The sequence below is a fragment of the Nymphalis io genome, chromosome 2 (assembly GCF_905147045.1).
Source record: "Nymphalis io chromosome 2, ilAglIoxx1.1, whole genome shotgun sequence".
Taxonomy (NCBI): domain Eukaryota; kingdom Metazoa; phylum Arthropoda; class Insecta; order Lepidoptera; family Nymphalidae; genus Nymphalis; species Nymphalis io.
In genome coordinates, this window is record NC_065889.1 from 317,996 (window position 1) to 339,337 (window position 21,342).

Sequence of the window (21,342 nt, forward strand, 5' to 3'; positions counted from 1 at the left end):
ACACTTTGTTACTACTCGTCGGAAAAGAATTACATAATCTTTTCACTTCAAATTAATTTCGTGCGAATAATCAATTGGCGCCGCTCGAGTCGCACCTCTATCCCTGTACGCTACGCTCCGATGTGGAAACAATTTTTTAATTATTATAGTCTTAAGTGTTGCTGGGACTTGGTTTAGAAAATAGTTTAATAGTAAGTTTTGCGTGTTTATATTTTCGCATGAGGTGCTGAATTTTATATGGCGTGTTAATGTCAATTATTATGTATGGTGTTTAGATAAAGATTTTTACTTGCACAGTGTTGCTATTTTATAATTTAAAATATAAATAGTATTATCTATATTAAAATACAATTTAACCCAAATGTGTGATTTTTTAAAAACCAAAATCCTTAAGTCGCTTCAAATTTGTGGAAATAAAACAATTTATAAATACAATTTATAAGAAAGAACATTTATTACATTTTTTCGTAAAAAAGACAATACTTACAACTTTGATACTGGAATATTTTTTGCATTATATCTCTTTATTTGATGTTAAAATGTTGCAATATGTTGCCCCATTAAATCATCACTTTTGTGCAGTTTCATTAAAACAATACTAGTTCTGTAGTATACATTTTTATGTTTTATCTATTTACATGAAAAAATAATTGCAATTTAAATTTTAACAAAGTATAATAACTTGTTTATGACTCACTTTGCTTAACTTTACAAGTAAGGCTATTTTGACATTGTCTATTTTACATTTTGAACAACTTGTGATGTCTTGTCAGTGACAATTTTATAAAACATGGGTTTGATTATGATTGCGGTTTGGCATGTATTTTATATGAAAATAATAAAAAGATGATGTATATTTATTAACTTGCAATTGTTTAATTTCTATTTCCTTAAACAGTAATAAAGGGTATCCTCTTCACAAGGCTCTTAGCCCACGGGTTAATCACATTAACTATTATTATAAACTAAGCCTAAAAACAGGTATATATTATTTTAATGCTTATTTCATAACTTTATCTGTAACATGAAACACAAATTTCTTTGCCCTCAGATCTGGAAATAAAGAATATTTTATTAAATTAATTGTAATTAATTTTCTTCGATTACATCTTTTGTATACAATTTTGTATCGCCATATAAAAATAACAAGGGAAATGAGAGGTCGTCTTAATATTCATGGTAAATAGTAATCAAAATATTATCCACCTTAGAATAACGTCTTGATAAAATGTCAAATATTTATTTACGAGGGCAAGTTCAACCCTTCAACTTCAGGTCTATGCCCAGTAGTGGTGCATTTACGGGCTGTTTTTTAATGACTATAATTGAAGAAAAAAATCCTATGACCCACATGTCCTTTGCGAATATATGTATAATATTATAATAATAGCAAGCATACGATTCAATTAGTACCTATTTTACCACGCTGCTCCAATGTGGGTCGATAGAATACACATGTGGCAGAATTTCAATGAAATTAGACACATGCAGGTTTATTCACAATGATTTCCTTCAGTGTCAATAATTGTGTGTTGTTAATGATTTCAGTAATTTAATTGTAATCAATGTGTTTGTGTAGGTATAAGACCGACAAGTTGGTAGTGAACAAAAATTTTTTAATCTTACCCAATTAGGGAACATTTTGAACAGTAGGATTGTTGGCAGATACCACACTGGTGCTGACACACGGCACATAAGGCTATTTCACAATAAGCACAAATGTTTGTCTCAAGCCTATTACATGCACAATAATGTGTTCCTGCCTTCTTCTGCATATTCTAGAAAAGTTATATATATATATATATATATTATATTTTGTTTTAATATAAAAGTTCATTTAATTGTTTTTTTATATGAAGAAAAGCCAAAATTCCATGTCTAATATCAATAAAATCATCTGTGAAAAATCTTAAATAGAATCATGCATAATCAATTATTATAAAAATGTTACCATGTTCCCAGAATGTAATAAACTGCCGTCTTTGCCTATAAAAAGTTGTTTCATTCCATCCTTTCTTTCAACGTGCACTGTATCACAACTCTGTATAATATCATTTTGTATTTTCTTCGCTCCTCGGAATAGTAGTTGTAATGTTTTTTCTGTAATTGATACAAATTCAGATGTATAACATGGCATGAAACAACTAGTAGTAATAGAAATAAATAAATTCATAGAAAAATAACGTTTTATTACCGTATACTTTTTGCAATCCGTCCTCGTTGTTGTTAAATTGCTTAAGACCTACGTGCATTTTACATTGTTGAATAAAGTCTTCAGAGTACGGATTGGATCTTTTAGCCATAGTTGACCAACAAAACCGGAATACTCAATGAAAAATAATTTTAAGATAAATTAATGCGTGGGTAAGAATAAAATAAATACCACTAAAATAAATTCACCTCAAGTTTTTAAGAACCAAACTTTTTCATAATAAACAATAATATTGTTGATGTCAATTGACAAATCTGACAGTTGATTGATACTAAACTACTGACAAATTGATTTAAGTCGCAGCTGAATAAAAATAAGACCAGATGAAGAAAAATGTAAAAAGAAAAATATAAGTAAATGTATAAATAAAAACAAAAGACATTACTTTTACTTGAAAGTGATATATCCAGGGTTGTGTAAAACAAGTAACTTTTATTTTATAACTTAAGAATAGGTACGTAATTACCTAGAAATATTATTCAGCAACGTCTTAATTTGATTTATTATAATACAATTTATTTATTTTAAATATTTATACCTGAGTGTATATTGATAATCATTTAAATCATCATTGTACAGATTAACAATTGGTATCCGAACACTTGTTACAAAATTAGGCATTAGCATGGCGACACTGCCAACAGGGCACCTTCGATCGATGTGTTGCTGTCAACAATTTTTTACGAAACTATACATGAAATATTTAATATAAATATTTAATATATAGTTTCTCGTATTAAAACTATAATATTTCTCCAATAGTCCAGGTAGTGTATTAGTTATATATATTATAATGAAGTAAATATACGTGTTTCAAAGTGAAAGTGTTTTCAAATTAATTTCATTTTGTGATAGTGACAAAGCTGTTTCTCGCAATCTAACATATGTGAGGAGTTCTTTCACGAATGTTACGTAAGCGGCGGTAGTGCAGCATGTCGTGGATGAAGCGGCAAAGCAACGCGCCACCGCCGAGCTCCGAGCACCAGGCCTACGCTGCACCCCAGGTGAGTTGCGCGCAGGTTATATCGACACAGACGTAAACAATGACGTGGTCCAATAACTAGCTGATTATAGAAAAATGTCATGTGATTTATAAACAAGAAATATTAATGTAATTTACTTTTCATATGTCGATTTACACACTGCGTAATTCGATTTTTAAATATATTATTTACGGATATTATAATCATTCCATATTCGCTTGTAAAATATTCTAAGCTATACGTATTGTTTTATTTCTAGCCATATGGGAATCAACAGAATATGTATCCAAATTATCAAGGTGCACCGCAAACAGCCCAGCAACAGCAGATGTGGCAAATGCCCCAGCAACAACCACAGTATGGTCAGCAATATGGACAAGTTTATCAACAGCAACCATTTGTTAACAACACTAATCAGTACTTCCAACAGCCGCAGCAATATAATCAACATTATGCAAATCAAAACTTTGATAATGCACAGCCTTCTTACCAGCAAAATTATTACCAAAATCAAATGCCACAACAACAACAACAAAACTTTGCTCAAAATGAAGGTAATGCAGATGGATGGGAAGATAACTGGAATTGGGGATGGGAGGATTCTTCTAAACAACAACAAAAGTCTTTGACCCAGGCTGCGCCCAATCAGCCAGGGTTACAGCAACCAGTTTATAATAATAATGCTAATGTTATAGAAGAGAGTTTTGCATCCACAAATAGCTGGAATTGGTCTATGGAAGAGAAAAAAGATACAGAGCTGCAACAAACTCAATCTCAACCCATTCAAGACAATAGAGAAAAAACTGCACACATTGATAACTCCAATAACGAGAACAATGTGGCAAGTGAACCAACTGATCAAAGGAGGGCCAGTAATATTTCTGCACACAGCACGCAAGATGAAATAAAAACATTAAATGACAAAGAAATTGTAAAAGAAGCATTACCAAATTTAGCTTTGGGGAAGCGCTTCAATCCAGAAAATTTAACACCTCAGTGGTCCATTGAGTCACAAATGTCCCAGGATTCTAGTGATGGACCACATACACAATCAGAGGGTACATACAGGAGCGAAAATCAATCCAGGAATTCTAGTAAAAGTAGTCCAGGACCAAACACTGACACAGCAAATTTTAACTATTCTCAATCTAGTTTTAATGAAAATATTACAAATAGTGAATGGTCGAACCATTACTCCGAGGAATCTATGCTAGTCAGTAATATTCAAAGTAATAGTAGAAGGGAAAGCTGTGATGACTTAATTAATTCTATACAGGACATGAATATAGCTAATCATGAAAATGTATCTCTAGATGTTAGACATTCTAGCCATAATATTGAAAATATTACAGATAATAAACAGATGAAAGCACCCGTCCCATCTATATCTCCAAATCCCACGGCACTAAATCAATATATTTCTCAACCATCTATGCCCCCTCCGCCTCCTGTCTCTACTCAATACTTACCACATAATTTACCAGTATCTACTACTAATTCGGTACAGACACCTCAGTCTTTACCTGCAGCAAACAATACAGCATCTTCATCATCATCATCAATTATGCCAACTCCTGGCTTGCCTCCACCTACAGCAACAATGCCTTTACCCCCTACAACAAACTTTCCGACTTCTTCAAGTCAAAATCCATTTAAAAGTGCTGCACCTTTTTCCCATAAAAATATTTCTAAAGTACCACCTGTGAATCCACAGCTTCCAACATATGCGCCTCCAAATTCTGGCCCAATCTTAACTTCACCAGCTGCTGTTAGTAAAGTTGTTCAGCAAGACAGGCTCTCTGCAAACTTTGGAGCTAATTTGGAAACTACACCTGATAATTCAGAAAGACCTGATCAACCACAAGTTTCAAACTATAGATCAATGCCTCTACCATCTCAGGTGCCTGATAACTTAGAAATAGCTCCACAGAATGATAGAAATGAGTATTTGCAAACTGCCCATCTGTCAAGTGTGGACTATGGTGAAAATACAGATTTTAGTCGTAATATTCCCCCACCAGGGCTAAGAAGAATGGGAGTGGGACAGCAAGAGGTTGAATACAATCAGAATTTGAATATTTCTGGTGATGAACCCCCTCCAGGCTTAGCGCGAATGGTGCCTGGTCAGCAGACAGAAAGTCATAGCTCGTACAATCAAACAGCTGATGACTACATGGACCGACAAATTGACGGGCAGCCGACTGATAGCAGTGGTCGACCTTATAGGCAAGCAGATGGCCAACAAACCCCCGATAATTATTCACAAACAGTAACTACAAGAGGAGGAGATAGAAGACCTGTTGGTTTGGATAGGATGGTACCTGGGGAGCCTAGTAACGATGAATATCCTCAATATCAAACTCAGAATTTCGCTTCTGCAAATGAACAAAGAGTTGTCACTGGAGTTGATCATGATTACCCAATATCGGCCGATGCGGGTCCCACCGATATTCGTGAACAAAACGTGGACGGGTCCGACTACACTGAACCACCTCCGAGGAATCCATCGAGAAGTATAATTGGAGCACGGGAAGCTAGTAATGCCACTTCTCCAGATTTCAGCCTATCTGTTGATGATCAACAAAGAGAGATTACGATGGAAGGCGAAAATTTACAAGATTTGAGCGTCGTTTCATCGGTGGACATGTCTTTTTCGAGGGAACCAACGTACGATGGCTCCAACGCTAATACGGTGGAAGAGCCAAAAGATCGCAACCATGATGTAACAGATGCAACTGATTATCCAACTAACAATTCGCGAAGACAATCCCTTAACCGCGTCACCTCGGGCGAGGATTCAGAGAGAGATCGAGCTTTCAAAGGATCTCCAAGAAAAGACAGGGACAAACCGAAGACTTCAAGAGATCGAGACAGAGATAGGGATAAAGAAAGAGGTCGATACTCTCGAGGCGATAGAAAATACGATCGCGAAGCTGAGAGGCGATCGGGCAGGGATGAGCGGCGCCCCGATAAAGACAGGCGGGACAGGGACAGGGACTGGGATCGGGAAAGACGTGACAAAGACGTGAGTCCTGACGGCAGACGACATAGACGCAGCACTCGAAGCCATCGATACGAGACCGAAGACACCGACTACTACAGCGACAGAGAGAGAAATCGTAGGTGAGTGTTGCGTATCAACTAGAAGAAGTAATAAAAAATTATACGAATATCTAATAAATAAACCTAATGCTATGCACGAAGCTATTGACGTCCGTGCCTGTTGTAATTAAGAATATATTTTTCGTCGCTTCTTTCAGTAGAGACCTATCCTCCTTCTGAAAAACGAAATTATTGCTCTTTTCTTGCATTGAAGAGAGATGAAGTGTTGAATAATTTAACAGACAATACAGAGAGGGGTCGTACACGTCGAAGCCGCCTCGCGACGACAAGGAGCGGCGGCGCCACCTGACGCTGGAGCGCGAGCGCGACCCCTTCGAGCGCCGCTACCGCGACATCGACCCCCGCAAGTACGCCTCGCTGCGCAGGGAGCGGGGCGACGACGACAGGAGAAAAGGCGAGTGACTCTAATAGCATCGAAACCTCGTAGTCGATATTATTTGTGAGCAACGAGTGCTCGTTACTTGGATATAAAAAATTACTCATTTTTCTAATTTTGTTCGTACAATAATTGCACCATTTTTTATTCTATTAGTATTTCAGGAAGTAGCGTTGATTTATATATTTTTTCAATTACAATTCGTTTAAATATTACAAAAAGTTCCAGGTGCAATGTGATGTCAGTAATTAGTTGGAATGTTTATTTTATTTTGCAGTCGTAACGTTCAGTGGCGATGCTAGAACTGATAGTAGTAAACCCAAAGGTACTTGTGGTTGTATGTCGTGCTGTGTTTGAGCGCACGCGCCGTGTTCTCGTCCCTATTATGTTAGGTTGCCGGTAACGTCTGAATCGCTACATGCTGAGCTTGTTTTAATTTTTTTTCTTTGTTTATATTTAATGTAGCAGCGATGCTACGGGCAGCTGCGCGTAATAGGATAAGCGGGCATTATTGTGTGAATTAGTAACATGGATTACAGATGAATAGATACAAAAATCTAATTAATCTGTGAAAGAATTCAAAGAAATTCAACAGTGTACTTGAACACAAATAAGTAGGTAAACATTTATCAGAGACAACTATCCATTATGTAAAATTTAAACCTTTGACTTGTTACAATTTTCACAATACTAGAAGCCTTCATTGTGCATGCCATCTGGCTTAGTTTGGGTTACCGTAACGAGGGATTTGGTCAATCGAATTTACTCTTTACATACATACATACATCTTAGAATTAAATTCATTTCACAAGAACAGAGGTAAAAATAACAGCCTGTCATAATGGAAGCGAAAGAGCATGCGAAAGAATTTCATTAGGAATAAAAACGTTTTTGAAGCTGATCACTTGATCAGTTGAAAACGATCTTGGTATAAATAAATAAACATTTTTTTTTCAAGTCTTAAGTTATTTCCATGTTGTTTTATTTAAGCTTCGTCGCATGTTATGCTTATTTTAATTAGTGTATTTTTTTTCCGCTATACCTAATGAGTTTTTTAATGATCAGTAATAAAATTATTAAATTACGTTTTTAAATTAAAACGGCATTCTGTATTGTGTATAGAACCCCGGTATAAATTTTTATTTTTTGTAATGCAGTGACACACAGTAACACATTAGACAATAGTCAGATACGTATAGATGACAGAATACACTATAGACCGGACCGGCCGAACTGGGGGTATATCGAAGTCGCCTCGTTACATGGTATTAACTGAAACAGGCGAGACGTACTCGTCGGGCTCCCGCGCCGGCTCGCGCGAGGCCACGGCCACGGACGAGGAGGCCGACGAGCCGAGGCGCCGCGCGCATCGCGACGAGCGACGCCGACATCGGCACCATCACTACTACGATGGTGAACGAGGTACCGACCCCGGCCGACTCTCGTGAATCCTTGTGTGAGATAAAAGTGTATATTGGAGATGCACTCGAACTTTGTCTGTTCGCGGCAGTGTCGGGCGCGCTGGCGGGCGGCGCGGGCGGGCCCGCGTGGGGCTCGGCGCTCGAGGCGCAGCGGCGCCACTACGAGTACTACGAGCGCCTGCGCCGCACCGACCCCGCCGCCTACATGCGCCTCTACAAGCAGCTGCTGGCGCCCGGCCTCTACGGCAACCTCTACGCGGACGGTGAGTCGGGACCGTCTTTATGTTTCGTTATGTTTCGACGAGAGTTCGATTCGTCGGTTAGTAGAATGAAGGAATGTAATTACGAAAATATATTCTGTTATAGGCTACGGCCAGCTCGGCTACGAGGCGCGCACGGAGGAGCGCGGCAGTGTGCACTCGGGCCGGTCCAGCGCTAACGGACTCAAGCCTGCGGACACGTATGTGACCGCACATCACACACCACACACCAGCCATCGCACACCACACACGACACCGGCGCACCACCATAGCGACAGACGTCATTGTGATGAATTGGCTGATTGTATTGCATTCAAGTGCTCGTGTACTCGACTCTTGAACACCTAACAACATTCGTTAAACATCGATATTCATAATCGATAACTTTTCCACACACAATATATCTACCGTAAGCTTGACACGTTATATTGTAAACTGAGAAACATAATCACGCGCCCATTCCTACAGATTAGACGTAGACATTTTACTTGATTTTCATGATATTTCTTTTAACTAGTGTATGAGTACCGTCGGAATGCGGTGGTGAATGAATAGTCCACGAATGTTCTTAACTGCATTATTTTCTGACTCGATCATCACTTAAAATTTTCCATCTGATTTATAAAACCGTGCTGCCATTCTGAGAAACGTCTCTTATCTCTTACGCTTTATAATTAGTATCTTCGACCACTCCGTTGATGGAAATGTTTATTTCAAATGATATAACAAAGGTTTTTGATCCTGTTCACAGGAGATATTTAACTCCTCAATCCACCCTCGTATGTTGTATATACTATATATTATTCATAATTTGCTTTCATTCGCACACCACACATTAATTTAAAAAATTAACCAATCACCAGCCACGTCACGGGTAATAATAATATTATGGATCGCAGCTTATTAATTATTTTGTATCCAGTAAATACTTTGAGTCTTACATATTAGGTTTTGTAATGAAAAGTTCATTTTTCATTATAAAACCTAATATCAAATTAATTAAATTTAATTAATTTGATTTTGTTTTTTTTTGTTAAATCTTATCATAAATGAAACTGGATTCAAAGTAAATTCGCATATAACTTTATATTAATACTGTTATTGTACACCACATAACCGTAACAAGATATCTCGCTAGTACAAAAGTTTTCGACCAAAATAAAACATATATATATATATACGACGGAGACGTTACGGTGTTGTGGGTTACCGTAATACGTGCTTAGCATTCGTTGCGTTCAGTACGCGAGGTGCATTGCAGTGCTCATTGCTGTAGGTACTACGTCAGCTCTCGAGTCGCGCGCGACGCACTCTCGCTGCGCACCGACCTCTCCGACAGGTAACCACGACACCCCACCCCTCCCCTCACTCAAACACGAAGCATCGCATGCGCATGCATCACTTGCATATCATTATAATTCGACACATTCATTTTTTCATTAATAACTACTATCATCCGCCACACCGAGAACTTTCACTTGCTTGCATCTACTTAGAACTATTGCTTAGAACGTAACTATTTTACATATTCCGAATTACAATTTTCGAACGCTAGTGTTCCACACGTATCACACGCTAGCATGTACGTCGCGTGTACGTCGCGCCGGACGTACGTACGCGGGCGGTAGTCGCGGAGCGAGTCTGACGCGTGGGTCGCGCCGCAGGGAGCTGACGACGGACATGTCCCTGAACCTGCACCTCGACGAGTCCACGGTGCGCTCGGAGCGGATGACGCCGTTCAAGTACTCCACCGCGCACGTGAAGGGCGTGCTGGGCGCGCGCGCGCTGCTCGTGGTGAGCGCGGGCTGGCCCGTGGACGGCCGCGCGCCAGCGCTGCAGCTGCTGCCGCTGGCGCGCCTGCTGCAGCGCCACGCCGCCGACCTCGCCGCCTACCCGGGCCCGCTGCGCAGAGGTGAGCCGCGCCCGCCGCACGACGCCCACCCGCCGACCCGCCCGCTGACCGTCCGCTGTGTTGTCTAGGTGTGACCCACAAGAAGAGCGTCGTGGAGTACTGCGAGGCGCGCGTGCGCGGTGCGCACCAGCACGGCGGCGCCGACGTCATCGGCTACGCGCTGCTCTGGGACCTGCTGGCGCTGATGCTGCGTCAGAACGGGGTGAGCTTTTTTGTTCATTTATATTGTTTTAAAAAAACAATATAAGTATACGAGTTTCAAAATAAATAAAATAATAATAATAATCATTACACACAATCAAAATAATTACTTAGTTGTAGGGTTAGTAGGGCTTTGTATGGGCCATCGTATTCTACCACCATAGAGTAAAATTATGTACTGTTGTTGTCCGATTAGACTCACCATCAGACAATATTTCTTGCAGCACCTACATCTACGGGCGGCGGTGACCGCTTACCCCCAGGTGGCCCATAAGTCGTTGCCTCTACGTATTTAGACCTTATAGTGTGGATTTTATTCACTAAAATGTAATTTTTCATAAAATTACAGGTGGTTGTCGGTTCGGACGTCGCCGAGCTACTAATGAAGAACACGAAGGAGTTTGAGTACAAGATAGCACCTGACAAGAGCACGGGTACGATACAAATACAAATACTCGTCCTTTATAGTGGAAGCAGCCGTCACCTTTATGTTGTATGGAGTACTCAAAAATGTCTAAAGTGCCGAACAGCATGCAGAACACGTTAACAATGTTGAACATCGAAACACACCCCTCCACTTACCGTCAGCAGCAGTTTGATCTGTTAGTGTGCTCGTTATATTTCCAAACATGCGTGAACACATAAAAATAATATTGTTTCTTTGTGTAGAGAAAGGCGGCTCGGTGTCTTCGGGGTGTGTCGAGGGGGAGGGGGAGGGGGACAGACAGTACGACCTGCCTTCGACGCTGGGTGAGTGATGCCGTGTCTCCGACGTTGTTATTCCAAACGAATACTGTTAGATAATATAAATAAAATAATAGTTTTAAAAGCGATCGTACATTTCATTTTGACTTCATTTCAATAGATAAAATTTCGTATCTTATAAATAATGTTCGCTCGGTTACAGCGGAAGATGATATAAAGGGTAAGCCAGTCGTCGACGAGAAAGAGGCGCTCGAGCGCTACCGGGAGTATCTCGTCTACGGGAACCGGCAGGAGGCCCTGGGTGAGTCGGAGATATATTTATTATATTTTATAAAAGTATCGACCCGTAGAAAGTCCGAGCACGTCACCAGCGTAACGCACGTGTGCCGACAGAGTACGCCATGGACAACGGGCTGTGGGGCCACGCGCTGCAGCTGGCGGCGCACGGCGAGCGGCGCGCGCGGGCCGCCGTGTACGCGCGCTTCGTGGCCTCGCTGGCGCGCCGCGACCCGCTGCACTCGCTGTACGCCGCGCTGGCCCTGCGCGCGCCGCCGCTGCTGGCCGTGAGTACTGTGTGGCTCTTTGCCGACGTGCAACTTATTCACTATCGTAACGGGGCGTTTGCTTCTCGACAAGTTGTCCTGCAATGTCGCTAACCCGATCACCCCGTAGGGCGCGGCCGACCCGCGCTGGGGCGACTGGCGCCCGCACGCCGCCATCCTGCTCGCCAACGCCAGCGCGCGCGCCGACCACGACCGCCGCACCATCACTCAGCTCGGTAATTTTATACACTCATGGAATATCAGTTTATAGTTAATAGTTTCATGACGCTGTGTGAGGCAATTTTAAACATTTTTAGCTACTAAGAATTAAACAGGTTAAATATTGCTCCCCATTCAGGCGACACACTCGGCGCGCGCGGGCTGCTGTACTCCGCGCAGTTCTGCTACCTGTCGGCGGGCGAGCCCTTCGCCGCGCACCCGCTGGCCCCCCTGCGGCCCCCCGCCGATCCCTCCGCGCCCGCGCCCACCTCCGCTCCGCGCCTGTCGCTGCTGCTGGCCGACCCGCGAGCGACCACGCTGACGCGCTTCGCCACCAACGAGGCGATATTCGCCACCGAGATATACGAGTACGCGCTGTCGCTGAGCTCGGCGCAGCAGGAGTTCGTGCTGGACGAGCTGACGGTGTACAAGCTGGTGCTGGCGACGCGGCTGGCGGACGCGGGGCAGTGCGAGCGCGCGCTGCGCTACGCCGAGCGCGCCGCCCGCGCGCTCACGCGGGCCCCCGCGCCCCCCGCGCCGCCCGCGCCGGCCGCGCCCGCGCTGGCCGCGGCCGTGGCGCAGCTGGCCGAGCGCCTCAAGTACTGCGACCCGGCGCTGCACGACGGCGCGCCCGACGGCGCGCCCGACGCGCCCGACGACGCCAGCGCCGACGCCTCGCCGCGCCACCAGCGCTGGCTGCACGAGCTGCACGCCGTGGCGGCGCAGCTGTCGGTGCGTCGCGCTCCTCCCGTGCGGTGAGCTCGCCACGCCCCCCACTCACGGCCGTGTCCTGTCGCAGGCGGAGGCGTCGCAGCAGCACACCCCGCAGCACCGCGCCGAGCCCCCCGCCGAGCCCCACGTCGAGCCCCACCTCGACGGTGCGCAGTACGCCCCGTGGGACCAGGTGGGAGTCGACTGTGTACTCGTTTGCACATTTAAATAAATTATATATTTAATATCAGCCCTGCGGCTGAAAGATATGTTGGAGTGAAGTTCTAAATATGTGTAGTATATACGAAATGCGATTAGATTTAAATAGTAAATATCATTAGTTTTTAAACTCACTAGTAAGATTACACATTTATGTACGTTAAAGCCTTAAATTTGTATCTTTAAGTAACAATTACAAATTGTTAGTGTACAAATCTCGAACGAGTGGAGTGGTGGCGCGTTAGAGAATTAGAGAACTATGTGTAAGAACAGTGACTTCAAAGGCTTGTTATTAAAATAATGCGATACTATCGAAAACTAATTTGAATTGCTTAAATTTTAGACCTTGCAGCAGACGCAGCAGATTCAAAAATATCCCGAATCTGTGGAAGACCCTCCTGACTACTCCATGCAGTACTATCAGCAACAGCAACATCAGCAGTTTCAACCGCAGCCGCAGCAACTAGTCTCGGATTCCGTGCCCGATCAACAGCACCAGCATCTGCAACAACAGCAGCAGCACTACGAGCCGCAGTACGGCTACGAGGAGCACGGGCACTCCTACGCCGACCCGTACTGGCAGCCCGACTACGGGTACAACGAGGTGAGTCTCCGATACACTTCTTACTTCTTATTATTTTTATAGTACTCTTATAGTTTATATAAATATCATTCGCTTCATTGTTCGTGAAACGTTTAGGGCTAACGGTAGCGACTCGACATTGACTCAAATAACGGACCGCCAGTTTTGTTCCAAGATTTATATTTTATTTCCCGGTGACACGATATTTACCACATGGCCCATGATTTAACGAAATTCAAAAAAAAAGCTTTTTCCGCCGTGTCGCGTCGAAGAATCGTAACGAACAAGTAGGCCCGCGCCTCCACCCAGACGTCGAACCGGTGCTAGCGTCGCGCTTATAACATGTGTGTGCAAGTGTGCTAACGCGTGTTGTGGGGGCAGCCCGCGCCGCCCCCGGCCGGCCTGCGCCGGCGCCGCGGCCGCGCCCCGCCGCCGCGCGGGCCCCCGGCGCGCCAGGCCCCCCCGGCGCGCCGCCCCCCGCCGCGCCCGCCGTGCGGCGCCGTGGTCGGCCGCACGGTGGAGTCGTGGGCCCGCAGCGCGGCCGCGCAGCGCGCGCGCCGCCCGCTCGTGTTCGGCGGGACGTTCCCCATCGACGAGCCCGAGGAGCCCGAGAGCCGGCCGGGCAGCGAGCAGCGCTTCGACGTGCTGCGTGCCCGCCGCTCGCCGGCCGCCACGTTCGCCATCGACGAGCCGCTGGGCTGGCGGACGCCCTCCCCCGCCACCCCCCCGCGGCCCGCGCACGCGCGCTACTGCGTCGGCACGCCGCTCACGTACGACGTCGACGGGCCGCTCTAGTTGTGCATTTACAGTGTATTTATTTACTACTTTGTTGATAACCATTTATTTTTATTCGTTATTTATTATAAATATTTATTCGTTACGCCTAACGTTTCTCCTGTGTGTTAGGTGCTCGCTTTGATTTATTTTCCTGTGATATGACGGATCTGATCTTTTTTTATATTAAATTTGAACAAGAAACATACCAGTGCCGGTCTCGACGAGAGCTGGGAGCGATGTCGTTCTTGGTTCGATTTGTATTCTTCGACCGCTGTTCTAATACTTAATTCACTCACGGCACGCACTGTTATGTTGATGAGATTGTGTAATGTCGTAGAGGCGCCCACTAACTTGTACCATTCTGTAGTGTTGCCAATAAATGGTTACTAAATGTTATATTTGTTTTATTGACCCGTGTTTTGTAGATTTTCACAGAGACGATAACGGGCCCGCGTGCCGCGGCGACTTGACGGTGTCGGACAAACCATTCATCTCGCCGTCGGACCGTTAATGGTTATCATCTCGGTGAAAAATCTATCTCCTGCGATTTAATGCAGTCGAAAAAGTCGTTTTTTTCAGAATTAACGAACACGCGTGCTTTCGAAACAATTTTAATATCAATAAATCGAATCATTTACTTTGCCCACAACGAGTAGTTTTCAATATTTGCATACACACGAGCTACACAAGGTTCAATCCTAATACCGCATTGACACATTCGCGCGAGTGTCGAGACGAATCACGAGCCCGCGGGGACTACGGGCGGTCGGTCGTTTGGTTCGCGTCGCCTTTCGAACACGAATCGAGGTGCGAATGAGTAAACGCTCACTCGTGTCGGCGGACAGTTCTCGAATGACGAGGCGAATCACGAGCGCGCATGTGGAAATGGGGTATGAGATTAAGGCTGCCTAGCGATGCAAAAGTCGCAGGTTCCGCCCCTCGTGCTGGAGTCGCCCCACTCCTAGCGCAAGCGGGCTCAGGAGCTAGGTGTATTAACCGTGCGGTTTGCGCAGAGCGGCGACGGCGCGCGGCCCACCATCACCATGCCGGGCGCGGCCCGCGGCGACGAGCGCGCCGCCTCCGCCGACGTGAGTACCGCCCCCAGCGCCGCAAGAGTACTCGTCCGTGGATGAGAAACTTTTTTTTAATTTAAATTGTCACTCCCATCCCAGCAAGTCGACCGAGACTCCGACAGTCCGCAGTCCAGCGGCAAGGAGGGCAGGACCGAGAGTGGCGCCAAGGGCGAGCGGCGCGGGACGGGCGCGGCCGCGGGGGGCGGCGGCTGGCTGGGCGGCATCCTCACCAAGTTATCGCTGCGGGCCCCCAACCAGATGATTCTGCCCGACGACACCAACCCCACCGTGAGTCAGCCCACCGTGTCCTCGCTTGACATGCCCACTCTTATGTAATGTATTCTCCCCCTTTGGAACATCCTATTGCCCACCCCCTCGCGTCCTTACCCTTAATAGTAATCCTTTCCGACTCGACTGCTTCCTGTTACGGCACACGCGGTTTATTCGAGTATATTTATTGTATATAATATATTATGGATACATTAGCTAGTTGTTGGCAAATAAAATTTTATCGAATGTATCGATATCGAACTGACGTGTACTTGTATTATTATTTATATTAATAGTGTATGTAATCGTATTTAATATGTTTATAACACTATCTACTTGTCACTGTGTATAATTGTATGTAATAGTTTATGCGGTGCACCCTCGTTGTATTGTGATAGATTGTAAAAATAATAAAGGTTGTCCCCGATTTATGTCTATTATTATTTCTAGCACTTGACACTAAACTGTAGCAAGCGCGAGAGGTAAGTCGTCGACGTGGCGATCGATCGAATTTAATATGTACATGTAATTGGACACGAGTCGTCCGAACTCGAGTCGCGGCTGACGCGTGCGCGTTGCAGATCGTGTGGGACGAGCAGCGCCAGCGCTGGCGGGACACGGGCGCCGCCGACGCCGACGCGCCCGCCGCGCCGCCGCCGCCGCCCGCCGGACCGTGAGCGACGCTTTTCGTTTCACGTTTATGCTTATGTCGCAAGGGTCGAGTCCACTGCTCCGACCTTGCTGCATTACAGTAGTATTGCTGGGTTTACATTGGTATCCCCTTTTATACCAATAAAATATAATTTCACCAGCACATGGAGCCAAAGTAATTGATCGTTTAGGGCACGTGCAGTACTCGTGTCGAAATTCGGGAGAATTCCCTGTTCCTTAAGGAAACATTTGCATCGCAGACCGTGTAGATTTCATAAACGGGAAATCCCTCAGTTTCAAATACGTTGAAAACATATGCGATTGTACTGATTAAGAAATGAAACGAAGAGCGCGATGCATAACGTTTACTGCCAGTGACATAACTCGCAATCGATACACATTTAGTATGTCGTGTCTTTGGCTTGAATGTTTTATATGTGTATCAAATTTTCAAACTCAAATTCGCCGATTCGGAAAATAAGTTACCAAAACAGGCGATGGATCCTCTTTGTGTGTGGATGTTCATCTGTTTATTTAAATTATATATTGATATGATGTGTAAATAGTATATTTACTAGCTGTGTGTACGATTGCGATAATAACTGTATAAACTCATTGTCACTTCCAGAAGCACGTCGACCCCGCTGCAGTCCCCGGCGACGCTCGGAGCGCCCCCGGCCGTGCCCGTGTCCAATATTTTTAAAATGCAAAAAGGACGACGTGAGTTCTCCTAACTACCTATATTAAACATCTCACTTTGTTTTCGATTTGCGTACTTAAAAAATTGATTATAAAGTCTTTCGGTTTCAAGGATGATTCACTTCATTGAGTAATAAAATGAAACAAATGTTAATAAAAAAAAGAATATCAGTATTCGATTTGAAATAAACGTGATCCCAGTGATGCCAACCGTCTAGGGACCATACCCGTACCATACACGAAGAAAATGTGCTACGTTTAGCTGAAAAATGTAAAAAAGCACGCATTGAAATTTATAATATTCATACAACTGCAATTAATTTTTGTTTATAATTATAGAATAATTATATTTTTTTTAACTTTTAATGTAATGAATCAAATTTATTATCAAATTTATAATGCATTAGTTTATATTTATATCAAAATTTCGTTGTTTTTTTTTTTATTTTGTTATACAAAACAATTTTTTTTATTGTTATATTAGCTTGTAATTGGTATATATTTCGTTAAAATATTTTTGTACATGCAATAACAAATGTTTTTCTAAATTTAAAACGTTAACTTCCTATTTGATAAAGAAATTATGGATGACCTTCACTACAAATATGTTCTTGAATCTAGTAAAAAAAAGCGTTCATACATGATGTTGGAACGGGTAATTCGTTGATAAATTGACTTTTTTATATACAAAATGGACATAATACAATATTATTATTCTATTTTGTTATGAAAATTACAATTTCGAAAACATGATCATACGTCGTATCAGTTCCAAAAAGGTCGTATAAGTACGATTTCAATCGGACAATTGGCACCGCTGGGCCGACTTTTTGGAGCGGAATCACGCGCGGTCCGCCCGCCAGCAACAGCATTGGCAAACTCGCGTCGATGCTCGGACAGCTACTTGTCCGTTAGTGTACATTTTTGCTACTGCGTTTATTTTAAAAAAATATGGATGTACAATTGGTTTAGTAATAAGATAATAAATTATCACATTAGAGTGGGTAATTTGTAGAAAGGGAGGTAACGTTTTGAAGTCACTCACGAAATATTTCATGCCGTTGAACATACAAGATATGTACATTAATATCTACATAGACATAATTTGCTACAATTTAATAAACCTTTTGGCTTTGCCAGGGTCGAGTAATAATTATTCAAAAATCTTAGGTAACCCCTTCGCTCGAGACCTGTCGTTTTCCGTATAGGTTGACAAAGCGCGCGGACTGCGGTAACTGATAAGTACACTCTCTACAGACATAAAGAAGTCGTACGTGGACGTGCTGAACCCGGGCGGGGCGCGGGGGGCGACCGCGGCGCCGCCCGGCCCCGCGCCGCCCGCGCCGCCCGCGCCCCCCGCGCCCGCCGCGCCCGCCGACTACTTCGTGCCCGCGCCGCCCGCGCCGCCCGCGCCGCAGGTGACGCACGCACACGCGCACGCACACACACGACACTTGCGCACCTCTTAGATGTTTCATTAATATTCAGTTTAACAGTTTTTACATTACAAATAATGATCGATTCAATTCTGCACCACAGCCACATAATATTTCCTGTCCATTAATGTTTCATTCCTATGTAATATTCAGCAAATGCTCAAGCCGGTGCGAGTAACTATTCCCTCCTCTCCCGAAGACTCCCCCCTTCCCACTCCGACCCCACCGCTAACGGAGGTATAATCTTCTATTTAGATTTTATTAAAAAATACTGCCATTAATATACATGTAAAACACTATTTTAACCTAAAATTTTACGATAAGTTTTTTTTTAAATACTCAATGGAATATGTTTGTTATTTCACGCACCCAGGAACCCGACAAAGTACCGAATGGTCCCTAGCAGCAGGTACAATTATTATTTCCTGCTATAGACATATTTCGTTGTAGAACTACCGCCACGCCGCCGTAACAAATATCTTATGGCTGTGTTTCACCGAGCAAATCGTATTCGCGCGTCTGTATCACTTTGTTTGTCTAACTTTTTTTTTGTAAACGCAAATATTACAATTTGCGTTTACAAAAAAAAAACGTGGGTGCGCCACGGGCCGCGTCGACAACGCTACGCCAATTAATGAAGAGCTCGTAGTAATTAAAGTTAATTTATATTGAATAATATGAATTATTAATATTCAACATTATTTTTTTTAAACAGGGTGGCATCTACGATCCGGCGCTGATCGCGGCCAACAACGAGGACTTCCGAAGTGGGATTTAAGTTTACTATATAAATGTTGATGGATTCAAATATGTAACTCGATAAAATATTCCTTTTAAATAATATGAAAACACAGGGTTGTTATAGCAGTTAAGTTTTAAGGTCGAACACACCAACGCGATCGAACCAGAAACGAAACGTCGAAATCATATATCACGAAGCAATGGCCATATCTGTGTTATGAAGCTTTATCAGTTCGGTCGCGCGGATGTGTTCAATACTTTAGATTGAAAATTTTATTTATATCTAACTGTAACACATTACATTCCTCTATAGGCTTACAAAATCTTTATTTTTACAACATAATCGCTATTGACAATATTCAGTATGTAACAACCCTGAATTGTGCAGAAAAATGGCCATCGCATGAACACAACACAAAATTATTATTTTTTTACCATATATTAAACACTGGGAATTTCTGGTGGTTTAACAATGGGTTTTCTTCTTCAACGGCGCGACTTTGTTGATACTTAGTGCGTGTAACTTTGTTGTGTTCAATTTCAAAATTATCTCGTCAAAATGTTTTGTTTTCATAATTTATATGTAAAACTAAAAATGTGTGTTCGAACCCTTAATGCTACAAGGCAATAAATCATTAGATCAATTATATTAATCTTATAGAAATCAATGTAATTAGTAATGTGTGTGTTTTATACAACAAAATAAAAAAAATTAATTCAAATTCAATAAATTATAATAATCGAGTGAGAATTTTTTTTTTAATATTTTCTGTGTAATAAAAGGTTTAATGGAAAATGTTAACAAATAGTGAAGACGCGTTTTGTTTTACGATTATTCGGATTGTTTACGTTCATTTATTAACGAATTAAGGTTCTTACACACCTGCGCTATTAAGCGAAGCGGAATGACATCGACCTATATTTGTCCATACTTGTAGCTCGCTCCGTTGTGGTCGTAACTTTACAGACGATTCCTTCGCTTAGTATCGCTGACGTGGTCGACAGTGGGACAACAGCTATGTATATTAATTAGTTCTCGTTTATACTCCGAGTTCGATACATTTTAGTTTGTGTAAATTAATTCTATATTTGCTAATGTTTTATTTTGTAAATGTTTCGGGCGTTGAATGTTGCTTTTTAAAAACAGTATGTAAGATTTAAAAGAAATCTATCAAAAGACAATCGTAGTAATTGTGTAGTTCCACGATCTCTGTTCTGTCTGAAAAAAACACGATTGCTTATTTGAACGTGGTAAGAATAACTGGCCATACCAGGAGTCGTCGAATGGTAACACTATTTTAGAATAGATTAAATGATTTTTTTTTATTATTATATGAATTGAAAATAAAATTGGTATTATATTTATGTTAATATAATTATTCTCCTTTATTCTCTTAGTTTCTTTCGATTAACTTCTTTCTAATCACGGTGCACTAGAAACGGTCTTTATTTTATTATCTCAATTAATTATAGACAATAAATGTTAGTTATCTTCTAGAATATTCTTTCTCTATAAATTTTCGTTTAATGTTCCGTGTAAAAATAAGATTTAAAGGTTATGTACAGATAATGGTGTTTTATATGTCGAGAAAGGTGAGGTGACGCAGGTTGTATAGAGGTAGGGGGGTAAGTCGTAGCGACGGAATGGAGCTACGGCGTTCTTGTATTTGTATAAAGGTGTAATTTTGACGTGTCTGTATATTTGACGCTCGCGGCAAGCAACGTGTATTCCGAAATGTATTATAATAATTCATCTTATTAAAGTTATTTAAATAAATTGTTTATGTTAATGCTTATGTTGACTTTTATTCTTTCCCCGTTCGTATTGTATGAATCGTTTTGCTCTAGATTGATTCAATTAATCGCGACACATTCCCAACTTCTTATTCGTAATTCTTCTGCGTTCGTACATGAAGCAAAATAAGTGGAACATATTATTACTCGATGGTGATGGCTTTGTGTGAGCTCGTCTGCGTAGTCACCACCCAATCATCACATATCACCGTCAAACAGAGATACTTATTATTGGTATGTTCCAGTTAGAAGCCTGAGTGAGCACTTATCATCACATTATAAAAAAGATTATTAACTTAAATGTATTTTTAACGAAGCATACAAAGTCTACAGACTCCGCAAACAAATGTTAATGATAATTTCGTATTCTAGAAATGTTTATTTAAGTTTAAAAAATATGTATCGAAGTCTATCCTTAACAAACGGTCACATGT

The 21,342-nt window shown here is 42.4% G+C and overlaps 2 protein-coding genes across 6 annotated transcripts; one reads left to right on the plus strand and one right to left on the minus strand.

Annotated features, from left to right (window-relative positions):
- Positions 1-430: 430 nt before the first annotated feature.
- On the minus strand, positions 431-2,443 carry LOC126778400 (apoptosis regulatory protein Siva-like). Its single transcript, XM_050501891.1, has 4 exons — positions 2,195-2,443; positions 1,952-2,100; positions 1,627-1,778; positions 431-1,053 (listed from the first exon to the last, which is right to left on the minus strand). Exons 1-4 carry the CDS (start codon positions 2,301-2,303, stop codon positions 1,014-1,016), a joined length of 450 nt encoding a protein of 149 aa, XP_050357848.1. The 5' UTR covers positions 2,304-2,443; the 3' UTR covers positions 431-1,013.
- A 401-nt stretch (positions 2,444-2,844) lies between these two features.
- On the plus strand, positions 2,845-20,910 carry LOC126777953 (uncharacterized). Of its 5 annotated transcripts, none has more exons than XM_050501277.1 (25): positions 2,845-2,979; positions 3,068-3,216; positions 3,455-6,318; positions 6,540-6,712; positions 6,972-7,019; positions 7,976-8,116; positions 8,205-8,378; positions 8,482-8,575; positions 9,652-9,714; positions 10,040-10,287; positions 10,356-10,489; positions 10,838-10,922; positions 11,158-11,238; positions 11,396-11,494; positions 11,587-11,756; positions 11,866-11,971; positions 12,094-12,686; positions 12,754-12,858; positions 13,228-13,488; positions 15,258-15,332; positions 15,417-15,605; positions 16,169-16,260; positions 16,867-16,958; positions 18,195-18,355; positions 19,089-20,910. In XM_050501277.1, the coding sequence occupies exons 2-25, from the start codon at positions 3,145-3,147 to the stop codon at positions 19,149-19,151; spliced, it is 6,183 nt and encodes a 2,060-aa protein (XP_050357234.1). In that variant the 5' UTR covers positions 2,845-2,979; positions 3,068-3,144; the 3' UTR covers positions 19,152-20,910. The 5 variants fall into 5 exon arrangements, with proteins under 5 accessions (XP_050357234.1, XP_050357239.1, XP_050357249.1 ...); XM_050501282.1 differs by having other exon boundaries at positions 16,870-16,958; XM_050501292.1 differs by having other exon boundaries at positions 6,549-6,712.
- Positions 20,911-21,342: the final 432 nt, after the last annotated feature.